Source organism: Megalops cyprinoides, chromosome 4 (assembly GCF_013368585.1).
Source record: "Megalops cyprinoides isolate fMegCyp1 chromosome 4, fMegCyp1.pri, whole genome shotgun sequence".
NCBI classification, from domain to species: domain Eukaryota; kingdom Metazoa; phylum Chordata; class Actinopteri; order Elopiformes; family Megalopidae; genus Megalops; species Megalops cyprinoides.
In genome coordinates, this window is record NC_050586.1 from 14,561,906 (window position 1) to 14,582,443 (window position 20,538).

The 20,538-nt window shown below is 41.0% G+C and overlaps 3 protein-coding genes and 1 non-coding gene across 4 annotated transcripts; 3 read left to right on the forward strand and 1 right to left on the reverse strand.

Annotated features, from left to right (window-relative positions):
* Nucleotides 1–5,807, reverse strand: LOC118777175 (synaptobrevin homolog YKT6-like). Its single transcript, XM_036527935.1, has 8 exons — nucleotides 5,742–5,807; nucleotides 4,936–5,083; nucleotides 4,716–4,798; nucleotides 4,327–4,427; nucleotides 3,637–3,741; nucleotides 3,391–3,456; nucleotides 1,359–1,460; nucleotides 1–200 (listed from the first exon to the last, which is right to left on the reverse strand). Exons 2-8 carry the CDS (start codon nucleotides 5,037–5,039, stop codon nucleotides 165–167), a joined length of 597 nt encoding a protein of 198 aa, XP_036383828.1. The 5' UTR covers nucleotides 5,040–5,083; nucleotides 5,742–5,807; the 3' UTR covers nucleotides 1–164.
* Nucleotides 5,808–7,671: 1,864 nt separating this feature from the next.
* gck (glucokinase (hexokinase 4)) lies at nucleotides 7,672–12,210 on the forward strand. Its single transcript, XM_036526195.1, has 7 exons — nucleotides 7,672–7,695; nucleotides 10,339–10,501; nucleotides 10,920–11,074; nucleotides 11,234–11,353; nucleotides 11,437–11,532; nucleotides 11,761–11,860; nucleotides 12,023–12,210. The coding sequence occupies exons 1-7, from the start codon at nucleotides 7,672–7,674 to the stop codon at nucleotides 12,208–12,210; spliced, it is 846 nt and encodes a 281-aa protein (XP_036382088.1).
* Nucleotides 12,211–13,774: 1,564 nt separating this feature from the next.
* Nucleotides 13,775–19,647, forward strand: myl7 (myosin, light chain 7, regulatory). Its single transcript, XM_036526085.1, has 7 exons — nucleotides 13,775–13,782; nucleotides 16,731–16,815; nucleotides 17,641–17,716; nucleotides 17,863–17,967; nucleotides 18,800–18,878; nucleotides 19,270–19,318; nucleotides 19,543–19,647. The coding sequence occupies exons 1-7, from the start codon at nucleotides 13,775–13,777 to the stop codon at nucleotides 19,645–19,647; spliced, it is 507 nt and encodes a 168-aa protein (XP_036381978.1).
* Nucleotides 15,501–15,572, forward strand: trnag-ucc. Its single transcript has one exon. It is a non-coding gene; the product is annotated as a tRNA-Gly (tRNA).
* Nucleotides 19,648–20,538: the final 891 nt, after the last annotated feature.

The window sequence follows — 20,538 nt, forward strand, 5'->3', positions numbered from 1 at the left end:
CACATCCCACCCAGGCCCCAAACCAGCCCGTTAGATGGGATTTTCTCTCAGCTTTCCACTCCCCCCCGACAGGGCTGGTTTCATAGAAACCTCTTGCTGGGTGCTGTTAAGCTTTTGGGTGGAGTAGTGGGAGTAGTGGGCTGAGAGAGGCAGGTCCAGTGCCATCACATCACCTCACAGCAAGAGTTCTGCTTCCGTGCCTGCAGGACACATATAAATACACAGAATGAACATGCTGATAAGTGCTGACAACATATGTACTTACATTGCATTTCTCATTTTCAGCCAAAATTCTGCCAAAAAATCTAGGACATGAAAGTTTCAATTATTTACAACTTTAAATTATTATGTCAACACAGTCACTGGAAACACAAATTAAAACACAATCTAGATCTTTGCAAATCTAAAGCACTTTCAAAACAATTTCTTATCAAACGTTCAAAATAAACCAAAATTGTTTTGGAAATTTAAGAAAAGACTCACAATGTTCTCCATGATATGTCTGGGGATATAGATTTAATAATGCAATCTTTGTAAAATGTCAAAGCCCTCTATATGAAAGATTGTCTCAAAAGGGCACCAGGGAAGCCATTTCATTGGATGTACCATTATATTACAGTGTTTGCTTAGCAGATACTTTCATTCAAAGCAACTGTTACAGCTTACATTTTACACATAAGGCATTTTATGGAACATTTTGTTTACTTAAGGAATTTACGAGAAGTACTATACTCTAGATAACAAAAGCAATTCTCATTTCCCTAACCACTACAGCATATTATTGCTCAAGCACTGGCTCACTGACTTGAGGTGTGCATGCTCAAACAGTTTGCTCAAACAAAACTTTCCCACAAGGTTTGCACACAATATACAGACACATGAAGTTGGTTACACTGCTGGAAAAAAACATGGAAGTGAGTACGGTAGTTTCTTCACCTAATCTATCCAGCAACACAGCTAATAGTCAACACAAGTAATCAATATTCTCAGCAAGGCAGGAGGTGCACAACAGGAGGGGTGACAAATGTTTCTGAACAGTGTCGATAACTGTATAGGTCACAGAACTGAATAAGCCTGTAATATTGCCAGTAAAAACCTAAATCTCCCTTTAATGTGTGGAAAGCACTCCACTCTCTGAATTTTGCTTTAGCTCCACTGGAACCTCCCCCTTCTTGGGAGGAGAGATGGTCTAGAAGTGCTAGCCTGGTTTCAAATTAAATTTAGAGATCATAATTGCATTGATTACATGCTAATCAGATTTGAATTTTAAAATACATAAAAACTCAAATACAAAAAGTTCAACTTTATTAGTCTAAAAAGAGAAAATGGATGACATTTGGGGTGCTGTTTTTACTCACAGTCTTGTAGAAGGCTTTGGATTGGTTTCCCAAGTGCTCTGACTTCTGCACCAAATCGTCCAGCTTTTCCCCTCTCTCCAACAGGGACTCCATTGTGTTGTGCTGCAGGAACACCAGGCATTACGAACAGTTGATTCCCCCCCATGGAGGCAGCCCCTCCACCACCACCACAGAAACATATTTCTGCAATTGAAACCACCTGCTAAGCATCCAAACAGATATTCCATTGTTCATCATTATTCTAGCAAACACTATAATCCAAAGCAGTGCATGTGTATCAATCATACAATATTATGTAAAATAATTCATCAATACTTCTGGTTATTTTAAAAAGTTACATTTTGTGAATCACAATAAGAAGGTTATTTAATATTTCAGGTTAAAAAGTTGCATAGAAAATACCAGGGTAAAATTACATGGGTTATTTGTGAATAATAAGAGGGAAGGCATGACATTAGTACAACAGAAATAAATTACAACAGAAATCGAAAAAAAATTGTTTTATGCCACAGACAAGCACTTAATATCGCCAATGTACTTGCACTTGGTGTGATTTTGGTAAAGCTTCTGTAATTTACCCTGAAACAGACACAAAATGAAAGGTTTTTCCCAGCTCTCTCTCAGAGCACAGCACACAAAAGCCGTTTTCACATATGAACACCGGACAAGGTCCGGAGAATCAGGTCCGAAATTTGGCCGGAATTGCCCTTTCACACATGTAGCACACAAGAGGAGATTGTCCGTGACAGACGCGTTCTCACCAACTGGAAATACTCAGGAGTATTACGTAGGAGTATACGCAGGAGGCAGGACATGATGCTAAAAGTATGCTGCAGAAATCGCACTGGCTATATTCGAAACTGCCTACTGCATACTGTGTACTGCGTACTACACTAGTATATACTGTATACTGCATACTATTTTTCAGTGTAGTACCCAGTATGCGACCACTAATAATTACATTTGTAGTATGTTACATTGTCGCTTGAAATCATCGAGTTTAGAAACGTCCAGATTTCCTTGTGGTATTTTCCAGTTAGACACCACTTGCATTCTCACAAGTGAAAAAGTATTGATGAGTTCACGAAAAGCATTCACGAGTTGAAGTGTTTTCAAGTGTTTTCTTTTCAATGTCTTACCTTTCGGTGGTACGGGCACATAATGTGGCATGGAGGAGGAGAAGGCAAACATAGCTATTGTACTTTTGGGTAGCCTATAAAAAAATCACACATAGCCATCCAAATGGTGCTACCGGTGCACATAATTTATTATTAATTATACGTTTATTATAACAGGAAGATAAGTTTTTGTTGTTCGCTATGTAATGTTAGGTCACCAGTTCACCTATCTCACTCTACCGATCACTATTACTTAGCTACAGCTTAGCTAGCTACTAACCAGATGATAAACTACTAACCAACGTTATTAATCATCGTAAGAGACATGTTTTGGCAGTATAGCTATAGCTAACTATCTCTTTAACGATCATTGGATCAAAACAGCATGTATTTGGACGTATCCGCAATGTCAAAGAAACAGTGGAAAGCAATTTACAGGCACGCAGAAAAGAGTACGAGGCAGATGTTTGTATTCTGCCAGCTTCACGCCAGTTGCATGATAGAAAGATAGAAACGTCATCAACACGTCCACTCGCTCGCAGTGAATTCTCCGGAACATGACCTGCTGTATTCACACACGGGCTCACTCCGACATGAGACGGACTTTGTACTAGGGAGCTGGCAGAACGAAGTCCGTCACATGTCCGGTGCGACTGATTCAGACATTTGTGTTCTCACGTACAGCTCCTCCGGGTAAGGGCCGGATACATTCCGGCTTTCAGTGCATGTCTGAAAGGGGCTTAAGAGTCTGGACTGAGTGTCTGGGTCACCGAACTTACCTCTGGCGTTGTTATCAGAGCAACCCTTACAATCACAAAGTTAATCAAACAGGGCTAGCCCCCTTAACTTTACTAGAGTTGTATCATGTCATATTGATGGTAAATGGGTAAATACTATAAAAGCAAGAATCTCACCAGAATAATTTTGGTTTCATCCAGCTCAGCTTGCACTTTGCTCATTGCATCTGCCTCCCGAGGATTCTAGAACAAATCATCAACCAGTCATCAATCAGGCAGGAAACTGCAGGAAAAGGCTTTGCTATGTCACAGGATTCACTGTATAAAAAGGTCAAAGCAAGACAGGGGTTAAATCACTTTTTATAAATCAGGAAACAAGTCAGCTGAAACCAGGAGTGGGCAGCTCTAACTGTTCACCCTCACCTGGTATCTGGCGAGGTAGCTGTCAAGCGCAGTGTAGCGGACTGTGTCCGGAGATCCAGAGGGCCAGTCTATGCTGTCCACCTGCTTTGAAAATTCATCCAGTACCTACGAGAGTACGCACACGCACACACACACACACACACACACACACACTCAAATAAGAAACCGAGAGAAGCTGAGTGGTGTGAATCTTCCGCTGAGCATTTCTTTACCTTGAAAGTAGTCCAACAAGAGGCATTCCAACAGCAACAACCAACATTTTATTTCACTTTAGCTCTTACAACAACAAACTCCAGCAGTGTTGTTTTAAGAACAAAAGAAAAGCAAAGTAAAAAGCATATAAATCATTCATTGTGAAATACCACCCACTGGGCTTTGTTTCAAGTAACTTTTTGGAGAGGGGTGCACCCACTTTCTGATCACTCAAACTGATTTTCTTTTTGTTGTGTTGAGAGGTTTTGTTCTCAAATGATAATGTTGTTACATCTTTTTTTCTCCACCTTTGTAGTCAATACATGCACATTACTCCCGTCGCCTGACTGAGGAGGAATAGACGAAGACCTCTCATCACATGATTGAGGGTAAAAGGGAAAAAACTGGCAGATGCAACACAAACACAGATGGCCAAAACTGGGACAGTTGCATTCTCTCTCAGCTATTTGTCTGTCACCGTGAGGCAGTGAGACCTACCTTATCCAGCAAGGTGAAGCAAACCCGTTGAGGATACTCGGTATCCGCAATGACAACGGCACTGAGACAGTCATTCCGTACATACACGTGACACAGGTAGTCTGACAGAAGGAAGAGCATACGTTATCCTACTCATGTCTGATTCTGACTGCAGCATTATTCACACCATCTGAATGCAAACTAACTGCAAGAACATTCTGATTCTAAAACGTTTCATGTGTGTACTCTCTTTGTCACGTAAGCCTTAACCTCCTAACAGGTGCCCAACAGAGTCAGATATCCTCCAGCCCTGAGCTGGAATTAACCCAAACTGTCTCCGTTCTATGCTGCCAATTACATAAAAGGGTATGATGCAATGAAAGGGCTCAGGTCTGACTCCCCTAGCTTACCTTGTTCCTTGACAGAAGCCCGACCGCCATGCGAAGACCGCTCTACAATCAGGGCACTGGTGAATGTCATGAACTCCTGCACGCTAGAGCCACAGGCACAGAATGGGAGGGAAAGAAATTTGCTTTTTTATAACGTAACTAAATAAATGTCACCGTTGTGTCATCTGTAGAAAAGATGCACAACTTCTGTGACGTGATCACAAACAAGATGAAAACCCACCTGGACCTCTGAAAGAAACTAAAGGAAGATAAGTCATAGGCCGCTTTCAGCAAGTTGGCTTTGTTCGTCCCTTTGTAAAGGACACTGAGGCTGTAGAGCTTCATGCTGCTCAGGCCAGGCAAGTTATTTCACGTCCCTCCAGCAGCCTCTGCAACACCAGAGCGATTCAGGCAATGCAGTCCAACTTCCACCACATGAGGTAGCTGCTAGCTAACGTTCTTACACACGGTCTAATCGCAATAAAGCCATGTACAGGCACTAGTAGGTAATGAACTAGAAACAATGAAATTGTAGCTCGCTGTGGATAGTGATCTTCCGTGTAATCATCTGAATTTCCCAGCTAACTAGCTACATTACCCTGTCCAGCTACCAGCCACAAAAAATAGGCTAACTCGCTAACAATCCACAGTTATAGTCATAGGGATACCCTACAGCTGTGAGTTGTTCGTTAGCTTTCTAGGCTACTTTGATGTATGGTAGCCAGCTAAATCTGGTTCAATTACTGAATGTCGTGTGTTGGACAGCTATATTATACGCTAAAAGCGTTTATATCTTTAGGGATCAATTTCCTTTCATCTGCTCTTTGATCGGTAATGTGGCCGTAAATATTGTTGCTTTTCGTTAGCTTTGTTAGTAGCTTGCTACCTAGCGGGTTGACTACCTCATGATCTGAAATGCAGGGCAGCTAAGAGCCGCTTCCAAATTCACCAACGGAAACTTAGCTCCTTTAGACTAAACATCTTTCAGAATGTTAAACTGTTGACAGTCAATTAAAATGGTCCTCATAAAAACGAAAGTGAACTCACATATTCTCTCCCAAACACGTCGCTGTTAAGCAGACTTCGCTTGTCCCCTCTCAAAAGTTTGCCGACTAGGAACATAGTATTCTCAGAACTCCGTGTGCGGTTCCAGACAGGTAACGTAACCAACCGTCTATCCAGCTCAAACATGCCAGATGAAGTTTCACAAGATAGTGAATATATGGTAAGATTGAAAGATTGAATAAAGATTCAATATTAAGGAGAAAACACACTGCAATACAAAACATATGCATTTCCAGCGTAAAAAGGATGCATGTGTTCACAGTTTATGGTAAAATGTGATTAAGACAACGTACATGTAATACTGCGTAAGAACAGAAAAGACCACTGAAATGATGTGAATCCATGAAATGATGAATAAGGGTGAATCCAGTAGACTAGTATCTAAAACAGAAATTCAGAATCTGAATGTTATGCCAGAAATATTTGTATTATTTCGTATTCAAATTAAAACTCTTGTTTTATAATGTTTGTATTCATTACTACCTTTCTAGATATTTTAAAAGATGCACATTTCCCTGTTAAATCGCAAAGTAGCACTTTGTCCAGGTTGCGATGACCAGACATGACATTTACTCCGGGGCTGAAAGACAGTTTCACACAGCGTACGTTAATATGCTGTTATACACATCCTTCACTTAGGGCCGTAACAACAGTGTAATGGACAATCAGTTTACCTTTAACAAACTGTTAAAATGGGGGGTAATTTACTAACATTTTTCGCTTTTTAACGTCATCTGAATAGACATATAATTTCAACCCAAATGCGTGTTGTACTCAACCCATGCTTTCCTATTAATTTTTGCTTGATTGACCAATTTCCTCCTAAGCATGTCGGTAATTGTTTTCCATACAGAGGTGAGCAGGGTTACCAGGGCTCCAGGGTTACTGCCTCGAAAAAAAAGGATTTTACACCATCTGTGGGCTGAGTGGTTGTGACAGGATGGCAGGTGTGAGTGGCTTTAACTAAAATGGTGGGGGGTACTCTTGGATGTTGCGGAAACTGAAAAAGAAACTACAGGAGGAGTACTGTATGTAAAACACGTAAACAAGAGTACATCCCACTGTCAGTCGAAATATTACAAATTCCGGAACAACAATTTCTGAGTTTTTTTTATCGTGAGGATTAAATGGTGTTTTTCGCAACAGAAAGACGACGAAGGTAGTGGGGCATTATATGCCATGCGTAGCCGAAGTTCGCCGAAAATGAATCAAACTACTTCGACCCACTGCGCACCTGTTGCTGATGATAGATAATCTGTTTTAGACTGCTGGATGTTTCGATTTAAGTTCTGAATTTTTGAAAGTGTCAAGAACTGAGAAAACAGTAAACTGGGATTATCACCACTCAGTATCGAATAGCAGTTACGCAACTCGGCAACGATGCTGGAACAATTACGCGCAGTATCATACGGATTACATGGACCTGTATTTGATTGACAGAACAACGAAGATGACTTTTTTACATGGACATTTGGTCAAAATGTTAAGGATATGTGGTTAATGAGACAGTCGACATATCTGTTATTGCCTTAAGATCAATCTAAATATTGACTCGTTTTAAAAATATTTGGGACACCAGAAACAATGTGATGCTACCACGAAATGATAAGAGCAAAAAACTCGCTCCCTAGAAATACAATCATGTGAATCAATAAATATGTAGCCTGCAAATAAACTGTTCTCAAAATGACTTTACTGGAAAAATAAATAGCTTTTGAATGCGACAGTACTTGTATACAAGTGCAAACACAACGGGTCACTGAAATCTGCATATTTATGACAATAGTTTGTGCACATTACGTTCAGTTCTAGTAGCAGAAAGAATAACCAAAACCTACCAAAAACATCTTGCCGTTCGCCAGACGAGTCGACGTTCACTAGCACGGTACTCATGACCGGGAGTATAGGTACGATGGATCGTCGCACCATGCACAAGGTAAGGAGAGACTGGTTTATAATGTTATTGAAGATCAGCGTGAAAAGGAAGTTATGTGTAAAATCATACGCAAAATGCCAACCTACAAGTCCGAAGAAGGTTTTCCTACCGTGAACATATCACCCAGAGACTATTAAAACAGGAGACTTTTAACACAACTATATACATAACATTCACGATGAAGAGGTTGTGTGGCTGGAAGCAAAAGCAGCACTTCAGAGTAAAGTTCAGTAAGACATGAGCTCGAGCGTTTTGTTGCTAGCTATGATGGGTAAAGGTTCTTTCTCATAGTGGGTGTTCGTCCTGAAGATGCATCAAGATCTGTTAAGGGGGCCAAGTAGGGCAACTGTTTGTGTGCACGGATGATACTGAATATGAAGTAATTTTTTCAGACGAATAAATGATATTCAAAGTCAGTGAAAAATGTTCGTGAACCCAAGAATTATGACGACTGGGACTTATATTGGGTGTATAATTTTAAGGGGGTTAGAAGTTTTAAGAACATTTCAAGATGACTACTAATCTTGATCTATGAAGTTATGCTCTTTATTTAGTGTTTTTTTTTTACTAGCATACAGCCTCACTGTATCTTTCAGGTTGGTTTACCTTCCGCTGATGCCTTTGGTGAGGTGAATCACCTGGCAAACTACGCAAACAGTAGGCCAACAGTAAGAGCACTCTAATTGTGTTTAATAACCCATGGTAATCATCTGCATAGAAGCACTTGGCACACATTCAAGTCACCTCTATGTTTGGGTTTACATGACCCGAAATACATGCCTGATAAGTCATACTTGTTGAGCTGTGAGACACACACTTTCGAGTGACCTTAAAAGTGGCCACATTGTACATTAACTTTGTTTTGTAGTAATACACAGATAACATCGAGAGGAGTTAGATTGCAAGCTAGTGAAATAAATTCAGGAGGTAAAGGCTCTGTGAACACTAGATGATATAGATGATTGGTACTATATGCGTGGATATCATAGCGCAAACAGTTTCCGCTCATAACAATATGTAAGGACATGCTGTGAGTTAACTTGATTATTGTAGCAATCAGGCAACATAAGGCAGGGTGATCCTGCTAGCAGCACATTGTTTCAGGATATTCCACCCTTGCTATGAGGCCTGGCCTTTTAAGGATGCGGTACTGTAACTGACGTGTGGAGTGGGAGGTTCCTCCTATATTGTTATATAATGCTGAGGGTTTTGTACAGACCAAGTGATGCATACTGTGTACTGCTTCACTGGATCTGCTGAGACTCGAAACATCAAAGTGAATGCTTTCTATGGAGCTCATATATTCTTATATGCATTCATTTGATGTTAAATGTGTGTTAGCTGCTTACGATAATAAAGAATGTTGTCAGTTTATTTCATTATCTGTTTTGCAATTACGTGATCAAGTTCATTCTATATAAAAGCATATAGTTCTTCTGGCAAACAAATTTAATTGTCTGTTTTCTTTATTGAGTATTTCATGTCAAGACTTTGTTATTTATCATGTATTGTGGGATTATCTGAAATTGGCAGTTTCTAAAATAGATAGTGATATTTATAGTATGCACTATGTTGATTGATTCAACTGTGTCATTCTAATGCCACTGTTAGTAATGTAAGCTTAGATCTAAACATTGTTTATAAAGTTTGTTAAACCAGTTTGAAGTTTATATCTGTTAGAGTAAATTCATTCTCAGGGGCTTTAGTTCTCATTAGACTCCATAAACACACAGAGGTGGGCAACATACTCTCAGATGGAGTCCCTCCTTAGAAACAGTTACTCAATTCAGTCACATCAGTTGGATTTAATTTGAGTGCTGTCATTCACTGTAGATCATCTTGATGTTGTTCATTGGGTTTAGTAAGAAGCAATGCTCTCGAGTGACAAAGCCTTGGTAGGTGAACAGGATTGACTATGTTTGTGTGTGTGTGTGTGTGTGTGTTTGTGTGCATGGTACCAACCCGTGTCACTGGACCATAAAAACAGCTAAGCTTCCTGTCCATCTGTTCTCAGCCCTTGAAGTCACACTCACACACACTTGAACACACACACTAATACACTTCAGCACACACACGCTTGGGTCAACTTGCCACGTGGGGAAGATGAAGGTGCTCTCTAGATACAGCTCTGTTGTTGAGAGAGTTATCATGGTAAGCCTTTCGTAGAGCTTGATGGTAAATGGTTTGGGATTTCTGGTAACCATTACACAGTCTGTATTTTCAAAGCATTTCTAAGTAACTACACTTGTTTTTACTGTGCAAGAATGTAAGAATGTTTTATGAACATTTCCTGACTGAGAAACTGCTCTACGTTTTCCAGAGGTCACTGCATTGTTATCAGGGGGTTACAGTAACAATTAGGGGATATGAATTCAAAAACTGATAGCAGGATAATCACTATTAGCTTTTGATTTTTTGAATTAATTGTGTTTGTAAAACATTAAAAAGACTGAAAGAATGTGCATGCTCTGTGTGAAAAGCTGGAGTAAATGGCTGGTTGGATTAGCAAAGGCCAAACTGATAGTTCTCTTCTACACATTCTCCCTCTGGATACTGTGGTTGTAATCACACAGAAATAAGAATAATTCAGCTGTACAGGAATTGGAATCCTCTTTTCCTTTTTTTTGCCACGCCTTCTCTCAGGTGGAACAAATCCTGTCAGAGTTCCTGCTGAAAAAAGAGGAACTGAAGGAAGTGATGAGGCGAATGCAACATGAAATGGATCGTGGGCTGCGTTTGGAGACACACGACAAGGCCAGCGTGAAGATGTTGCCCACTTACGTGCGCTCCACCCCAGAGGGTTCAGGTACACACTCTCAACCAGGTGCTGGGGAAAAAACCCTGGGCCCTCTGTGGACCTCATATTTACAACGCAGCATTGCTAAATGTCTGCACAAAAAATCAGAGAGGAACATATTAATTGACCTACCAGTGTCTTGCTTAGATAGTTTGAACTGAGCATCCCTGCTTTCATTTTCAGTAGTGACATGGATTACCTAATATGGAATTGGCCTTTTAAACAGATGATTGTGTGTCTGAATTCCACAAGGGACAATTTCATATTCAGACAGTATCTTTAAAAATCCAGGTCATTTCAGTGTATATGGTCATTTCACGTAAATGAAAGTGTGCATACTGAAATGGCTGCCCACTCTATCTTGTCCATTTGGAGACTGTATTGGCTGTTGTAACTATATTGCTGTTTTCCTATAACTGTCTGTCAGAGGTGGGGGATTTCTTGGCCCTGGACCTTGGAGGGACAAATTTCCGGGTGATGCTGGTGAAGGTGGGAGAGGATGAGGAAAGGGGCTGGAAGGTGGAGACGAAGCACCAGATGTACTCCATCCCAGAGGATGCCATGACGGGCACAGCAGAAATGGTGAGTGCCCGGGCCTAAGGCGGCAATGGCATAACAGCTGGATGGACATAAGGGCTATATGGTTTATCTCTATATTCCTGCTCGCTTATGAGGACCTTTTTAAGATGTCATTACTGTCAGTGTTCTAAGCTGGCATGTATTTCTCCCTGCTCTGCAAAGCTCTTTGACTACGTTGCTGAGTGCATCTCAGACTTTCTGACCAAGCACCACCTTAAGCACAAGAAGCTGCCCCTAGGCTTCACCTTCTCCTTCCCCGTACGTCACGAGGACATAGATAAGGTGAGAGTCGCAGGCACCGAGCTAACATGCACGGAGTAGGTACTCACACACATGACACTGACATACCTGTCCCTTCTTCCCAGGGAATCCTGCTGAATTGGACCAAAGGTTTCAAGGCCTCCGGGGCTGAAGGCAACAACGTGGTGGGCTTGCTCCGGGATGCCATCAAAAGGAGAGGGGTCAGTCAGGCCATCCATTTACTCACCAGCCACACTGGTTCAAAACCTGCAGGATTAGTAATGATACTGTGCATACAAGTGGGGCCCACTGTATAATACCCGGATGGCCTGTGGCCCTTAAATCTGAAAGCAATGTTGCCTGGGCCCTCTGTTAAATTCATACACGCTTGCAAAGCAATCAATCCAGGCAAGGCATGTGTCAAACCTCTATGACTCTCTACCACTCAGGACTTTGAGATGGATGTTGTTGCGATGGTAAACGACACAGTGGCCACAATGATTTCCTGTTACTACGAGGACCGTAGCTGTGAGGTTGGGATGATTGTAGGTGAGGAGGAATTCCCTTGAACCATCAAGTTGCGGTGGTTTAATGACACAGTACTTCACACGTGCTCCCACATGTACTTTTGTCATCAGTGGCTGCATGGCTGACTTCTTCCTCCTCCAATCACCTTCTCTCCCTCTCTCTTTGTCTCTCGCTCGCGCTCAGGGACAGGTTGCAATGCGTGCTACATGGAGGAGATGCGCACGGTGGAGCTAGTGGAGGGGGAGGAGGGGCGCATGTGTGTGAACACCGAATGGGGAGCTTTTGGAGGTAACGGCGAGCTGGAGGAGTTCCGCCTTGAGTACGACAGGGTGGTGGACGAGATGTCACTCAATCCAGGCCAGCAGCTGTGAGTCCCATTCTTCAGAGATCCCTCTCAGTTATACCTATAGGCAGTTGTACAGTGTAGTTGTAAAGAATCGGGCTTGTATCCCGAGGATTGCAGGCTTCCTGGGTGGAGCACTAACAGTATACACTTTGGTACAAGGTACTTAGCCAAAGTGTAAAATAATAGTAAATGTCCCTCTGTATAAATGGATATCATATTAAAATATAAGCTGTGTAAATCAGTGTGGAAAAGAGTGTCTGCTAAGCAACTGTAGTGAATGTGATGTATACCTGACCCCATTGACTGTCATCCTATATTGTTGCACATTGTTAGTTGTTGTTTGTCATTTAGGCAGCCATGATAAGTACTGTATTCAATGTTAAATTCATATCATGATTCTTTGAGGCAATACATACTCTGTGTATGTCATTGCATGTGGGAAATATATGTTTATGAATATATAACAATTTTTTGCATACACGTACAGTATACAGTTTATACAGTACTAGGAAGGCAGCAACGTTGTTTATAAAAAAGGGCTCAGTCTAGGTGAGAGGTAACAGGTGAGACATCAGGTGAGCCTGTGAGACCTGTGCAGGAGGGGCCACATTACACCTGTGAGATCTCATGAGCAGTGAGACCTGTGTGGCTCTCTGTTGTTCACCCTACGGCTCTTGTGCGGTCTCCAGGCAGCCGGCTTGTTTTTCTGTGGCGTGCGGCCGAATCCGCACCATCAATCTGGCTCGCGGACGCAGATTAATGCTCTGTAATGGTGGCAACTCTGTCATTAGCAGTGCCGCTCTAATGGGTGTTTACAGTGCGCAGCATCGGGGCTCCTGTGGCCAGCGTCTGAGATGCGTTGGCTTTTTTCTGGCCCCTGCTTCCGAGCGGGAAGTGATGACGATCCACGTGTCTGGTGACACACGTCTCTTCCCCTCCCAGCTATGAGAAGCTCATCAGCGGGAAGTACATGGGTGAGCTGGTCCGCCTGGTGCTGCTGAAGCTGGTCAACGAGGACCTTCTGTTCAACGGCGAGGCCTCTGACCTGCTGAAGACCCGGGGCAGCTTTGAGACCCGCTTCGTGTCCCAGATCGAGAGGTGAGGATCACATTCATTGCCACTTTAAAGGGCTATTCTAGTATCATACACTGCAAGGCAGACATTACTTCAGCCTGTTTGTATAGGCATCTATTAGCCTGGGGAATAACATATGATTGGTAGATGATTTTGAAAAAAAAAAGTCATTGATGCTTGTTAATGACAGGTTACGAACCTCAGGATTTGTTAAGTGGCTCACATTGACAACCACAAATAAAATGCAACTGGACACCCACTTGCACAGAATGTAGTTGATGGGGATGGTCTGTCCTGCCCTCTTGGCAGTGACTCTGGGGACCGAAAGCAGATCTACAACATCCTGACAACACTGGGGCTGCTGCCCTCGGAGCTGGACTGTGACATTGTGCGTCTGGCCTGTGAGAGGGTGTCCACACGGGCTGCCCACATGTGCGGAGCGGGCCTGGCAGGGGTGATCAACCGCATGAGGGAGCGCCGCAGCCAGGAGGCGCTGAAGATCACTGTGGGCGTTGATGGCTCCGTCTACAAACTGCACCCTTGGTGAGAGAGAGGAACAACTTTTCATTGCGTTTCGTGATTATATTTGACACACATTATCTCTTGTGTCTGACTGACCCTTTTAGATTTTTCTTTCCCCTCTTTATCAAATTATGCTTTCTGATCCTGGCTTCAACATCTCTCTCCAGTTTTCAAGACAGATTCCACAAAATAGTTCGGGAACTGACGCCTCATTGTGACATCACCTTTATCCAGTCAGAAGAGGGGAGCGGACGGGGTGCGGCGTTGATCTCTGCAGTGGCCTGCAAGATGGCAGCCTGCATGCTGACACCCTGAAAGGCATCTTGCAGCCTTCGACCACCAGAGGGGGAATCGGCACACATTGCTGACCTTATGTAAAGGATCATATGTTTTCAAGTCCTGGGGATTGCTGTTAGAATTTCAATACTCCAAATAGGATGCTGTGTGGAGAATACCTCAGGGTGCACAAGAACCACAAATTTCTCTGAAGCAGAATAACATTTTAGTAGAGCTTTCAAACATGCAGACAGTCCCAAGTTTCTAGATTACATTCACGTTTTTTACTCCATCACCTCAGAAAGATGTATAAACCCCTGTCCACAATGCAAAACTCTGTCAATAGCATTAGAATTGCACAGCAGCCATGAGAATGATATACTAACACAACTGGCAATGAAACATGGATACCTGTTCCTGGGCAGGATTCACTAATGTGGTTATAAACTGTATTTAATGTGGATGCTAGACGTGTTAGGAAATTCAACATTCACATTTCTTGTGATTAACGCTTATAGAACTTGAATGAGAATATAATATATCATTTTTTTTATTTTTGTTGTTTTGTACCTTTGGTTAGCTTAGGACAACACAAAGGCTTTAAATCTATTGGACTGAAAGTGTGCTGAGCAGAGAAAGTGTTATCAAAGACATTACTTTCTAACACATGGCAGTTTGCTAGAAATGCAGTTTTCTAGAAATGAATTGTTTTCAACAGAAGTTTGAAATATTGAGATGTTTGCACAGAAACCACCTGCAACCTCTTATGAAGGATAGTTGAAAACACATGTAAAGTACGTTTCCAGAAAGATCTTAAAAATGGTCATTGGTAAACTGTTAAGTTAAAATGACACATTGGAAATCAGAGCTAAACATTAGAATATACAGACAATCAGATGATTATTCCTTTTCCATGACAATTTTCATCCATTCTCAGTGCCTGTATCTGTATCCATCTTTCAACTGAGCAAATCCATGTTATCAGGGAAATATTACGCATTGACGAAGATATGAAATAACAGTATTTTATTTTTAATAATGAAATGTGCTTTGTATATGTAAGACATGAAAAATCATTGTAAATATCATTGTAACCAGAAATTGTTGAAAATGTTGTAATATATGTACACTGTCTGGACCTGAAAAATTGAATAAATTTACTCTGGGTCATTGCCTTCCTGTTTCCTCTACCTCACAGTGCCTTATTGCAGTGAGCCATTTGCAGGGCTCCACTTTAAGGCTCCAAGCATCCTTAAAGTGGCAGTAAAAGTGTTATTTTGTGGTGCCAAAATAAGCGTGTGTGATGATGCATGATAATGTGAGAGGAGGTGATGCGGGCTCCCTGTGGCAGTGGAGGGGGGGAGCAGTAGACAGCGGATGACGTTTGTGTCGGCATGTCCTTACAGGGTATGTGTGCAGTTCCCAGCCCTGCAACAGCATCCAGCGTTGGTGGTATAGTGGTTAGCATAGCTGCCTTCCAAGCAGTTGACCCGGGTTCGATTCCCGGCCAACGCAAGCATTTTGCACATATATTGGAAGTCACTCTTGGTAAAAGCGTCCGCTAAATGAAGTAATGTAATGTAATGCAACAGCTCACCTCCACTGTGCTCTACTTAACAAATGTTTCTTTGAATGTTGGAAACTAAGAAGTGAAATGTTCATCTGGTTTGAGAGCCACAATCCAAAAGATTTTCAGGAACGTTGTACACTCACAGTTTAGGAGCAGGGGTGGATGCGCTTTTTTGGCTCTGGGTAAAAACGTCCACTTGTCTGTGGAATTTTCACAGCCATCGATCTTGAGAATGATCAACTCTCCTGAGAAATGAATTACACAACAGAATAACATAATTATAATAAAAGACAAGCAATTACAGCTTTGCCCTTAGTTTTTCACTACAAAACTATGGCTTGATCAATGCACAATAAACAATTTCAGGTGACACGAGCACACTGGTCCTACATTGCTTTTTTGCATAGCTTTAAAGGGGACAAGTCAAAAATCCACCTCATTTTTCTAGTGGATATTCATAAATGCTTGTCTCTCACCCTCTGCTTTACCAGCATAGCTGAGGCTGTAGATCTGAGCTGCCCCACTGTTCCCCTATCTCTGTTCCACCCAGAGGAATCCAGGCACTTGGGCACTTATCATGGTCACCAGGGGCAAAGGCTTGTAAATTGCCATGTAAGGGACTGTGATTGCCACCACTTACTTATTATAGGAGGCCAGCAGATAAGGCGTGCCATACATATAACCCCCATCAGCATTGCTACGGTTTGGGGCACAAAGACATCCAGACATCATTGACATGGTGAGTATATTGATTGAAGTCTTCACTTGTTTTTTGCAATAAAAAAAAATTACACAAAATTCACTTTACAGCAGCAGATGGTATATATATATGAGAGACTTTAGTTCATCTTGCATTATTTAATGGTCAAGTGATTAAAGTATTTTTTTTAATAAAGGAAGCATTCATTATATATTTATTTGGATAAAAGTAAAAACTTTGGCAGTTCTCTTTGTTTCAGCTTTTCAGTTAATTCCCCCGTCAGTGTAACTCACAGAAGGTCATCATAGAGCAGTGGAAATGCTGTGCTGTGAAGGTCATTGAACATGTGGCATTAGTCAGTGTCTCCTGTGCATTAGGCCAGCAAGAAGGCAGCTGCCAAGAGCAAGGCTGCGGCCAAGCGCTCGCAGAGGGGCTCCTCCAATGTCTTCTCAATGTTCGAGCAGTCGCAAATTCAGGAGTTCAAGGAGGTACGCTATCCAGCATACAAGTCTGCTTCAATTCGACGTTCATTGGTGATCTTGTGAATCTCATTTTCTCTTGAGTCAGTAAAATTGTTCAAGTCTGCTAACTAACTGCATGTTTATAAGGTATCCACTAGCTACTACTTTTAGTCACTGTTGTTCCTGCCATAGGCGAAACCTGGATTCAGTTTGATTTTCATTACGGATATGAAACTGGAGCTCTAGGTTAAAGGTGACATCAAGGTTCCTTTAATTGTACTTGTGAGTAGAAAGGTCTTAGAGTTCTTGACTTCTGAAGACTCATTTAATGTTATTTGAAGAAGTTTAATCTGTTGCTGTGCACTGCCGAAGACATTTCACCCGGCATAACTGCAAAGTCTGCCTAGAACACTTCAGCAATTAGTTGCCGATATATCTGGCTTGACAGCTGAATTGAACAATATTTTGTGATTAAAGGTCAATTCAATTTTAAAGGAAAGTCTTTGTGATGTAAATACATGTAGACGTCTGCCAACCCTACTTAAATTGGTATTAAAACCAATGAAACACTGGGAGTGACAGCTGTGTGGGACACTGTGTGATAATTTGGATGCATGGAGCACATGATTCTTACTCCCCTCCCTTCACGAATATCCTCCCATGGCTCTAGTCACAAGTTAGGCAAGCAGACTGTTCCCGTGACTGTTTGGTAGCAGTGCACTTTAGACCTATCATTTAGGTCTCAGGAAACATTACTAAGCAAGAACAAGTTAAAACAAAATGTAGTGTTTTACATATGAAATGTATGACTTCCCCTTTGACGATCTGCTTATCAGCATACAATATCTACAGGCTTTCAGCTGCATTGATCAGGATCGAGATGGCATCATTAAACTACAGGATCTCAAGGAAACCTATGCACAGCTGGGTAGGTTTTCCAATGTTCCCTTAGAGTATGAAAAGCAAAAACCTTGCCCAGTTATTTCTGTAGGTGTGAGAGAGAACTAAACAATCTGTGTGTGTGTGTGTGTGTGCACTCACATGTGTGTATGGGTGTGTGTGTGTATGTCACAGGGAAGTTGAACGTGAAGGATGAAGAGCTGGAGGAAATGCTGGCAGAGGGGAAAGGACCCATCAACTTCACAGTCTTCCTCACTCTCTTTGGCGAGAAGCTCAATGGTAAGCTATGGCTGCCTTTTGCAAGCGGTTAAAAGAAACAGCTGTGCTGGATCATGTCTTCAGAGCAGTGGAAAACATTTTTCATCCATGGGTTGAGGAAAATTAATCTGCATTTTTTCATCTCTGTCCTGTATTTTGAAAAATTCATTTAAAAGTACATCCTGTACTAAAGTTTCAGATTATCCTACTTTTGAAAACTATTATTGCTTATATTTGCAATATTAAACTTTCAAAGCAGAGTAAAGAAGGAATATGTATAAAACATAACATCATGACACACCACATGATTTGCTATATGTCCATAATAACTTTGTCTATGTATATTTCAGCCATTTCTGTATTAAGATTTCTTTACACAATTCTGGCTCCTGTTTGTCAGTACCATGACAGGAAAACTTCCTTAAAACAATAGCAATAAATTCTATGAAAGGAAATCAAAATGGCCTTTTTTAAAGCTTTTATTCCTTTTTTCATATTGATAGTTACCACAAAAATACACTTCAGATTGAGACAAGAAATTCACAGTAACACTAAGTATAATACTCAGTATTCAAATCAAAGATGTATAGATCAAATTTTCAGTTATTTTACAATTGACATCAATCTATCTATAAGTGCACACAATACTTAAAACACCACTCCTGTAGCATCAAACCCCTGGTATTTTATGTAGTCAAAGATTGCCCTCTTGGCCTCCTGTTTAGGGTCTTAAAGCAAATTTAGCTTTGAGTGTTGCAGGGTCACTTTCCCTAGATGAGGTCATATGTTCATTTTCACATTGTCAAACTGTTGTTGGATAAATAGAACTCACAAGATAATATTGTTTCCAAAGGCACTGATCCAGAAGAGACTATCCTTGCTGCCTTCAAATTATTTGACCCAAATGCCACTGGCTTTGTCAACAAGGATGAGTGAGTAGTACCAGGCACATCTTGCAGTACTGACCAGCAGCAACATAGTCCTTACCATTTTAGCTACTTCCATTACCCACTACCATTCAGTTTTCAGATCCCAATGGATAGCTTCATTTAACAGACATGTATAGCACAGTGGTGCAGGCTATTAAAATTGATCTTATTTCATTATGTTGTTCATATCTAACCTATTTTTATTAAGCAAAAATGTGTAAATGTGTCACCTGAAATGAAAATAAATCTAAACCACATTTTCATACCAATTTTACCAAAGGATTAACTCATGCCACTTTCACAATTTAATAATCAAATTAGGGAGATATATTTAACATACAGTTTACCATTTAGTCAGCATGTGGGTTTATGTTATCCTTTTTTTGTCCTAAAGGTTTAAAAGGCTGCTGATGACTCAAGCTGACAAATTCACAGCGGAAGAGGTGTGTAGTTTTTTATACTTCAAAATGTGGTATATATTGACAAGAAAGTTACAATTCAGTCATGTTTGAGGTGTTATGTATTCTAATGATAAATGAGTAACACTGGTGTGATTCTTCACACCTACAGTCAGCAGCTCTCTCTGTAAGATGCTAGACAGTCTACCACATTCCATTCTAAATATATCTGAAAAGCTATTTTGGCACTTTTTTGATACAAATGCCAGGTGGACCAAGCCTTCTCTGTGGCCCCAATTGACGTCACCGGCAACATTGACTACAAGTCCCTGTGTTATATCATCACTCACGGAGATGAGAAGGAGGAATCATGAAAATAAAATCCAACCCCACCCTATCACTCAACCGAGATCTACACGAAGAACTCCTACTGCTACTTTACAGATGTGTTTGTTCTGTTATATACAGATAGGCTGGTTTCTGATAGGGTGTATGTGAAGAATTAAGTACTGGTATTCCCTAAATGAGTATTCAATAAACAAAAACAAAGAACTCAAAATCTGGATTCTGCTTTGCTGTAAAAAGCTGTTTGCTTGTTTTCACATTTATTCATTCAATTTGGAGATCAATATTAGAATGTGTGGTTATAATTCTTAATTAATATATTAAAGATATGGTGCCTGGAACAAAAATTTTCATGTGGTTTCTGTTTATGTACCTTAGAAATATGAATCTGTTCTACTTCAGTTCTGTTCTAAAGCCACTTTATTTAAACTTCATTTTACCTTAGAGGCAAAGACTTGCTGTTATTACAACAGACTACCTTAAGTGGGCATCACCTGGGTGAACCAAAAAAACGTGGGTCAAATAGAGAAGATTGCCATTATTGCCTATTTGATCATGTAAGGCAAATAGCTCTATAATAAACATCCAATACTGTCAAGAAAGAAGCTTGACAGTTAATAAAGTAATTTTACAGTTTTCTGTGGTATAACTTTGTCATCATAGGTTTGGGGGAAAAATTGTACCTAGAGCAATATAAAGGTGTAGAGCAAAGGGTTTGCTCTGTGATGATTTCTAGGAAATTCAGTCCACATATTGTCTTTTGATAGATTAACATCTAAATATTTTAAAGGCCACGTTGATTGTAATAGGTTAATGTGGGCTTTCCAAAAGAGCATAATTTTGTTGGCATGCAGCAGGCTGGTAGCCAGAATCCCATCAGCATGATTCAATTTATGGTTGGAAGAGCACTTTGTACGCTG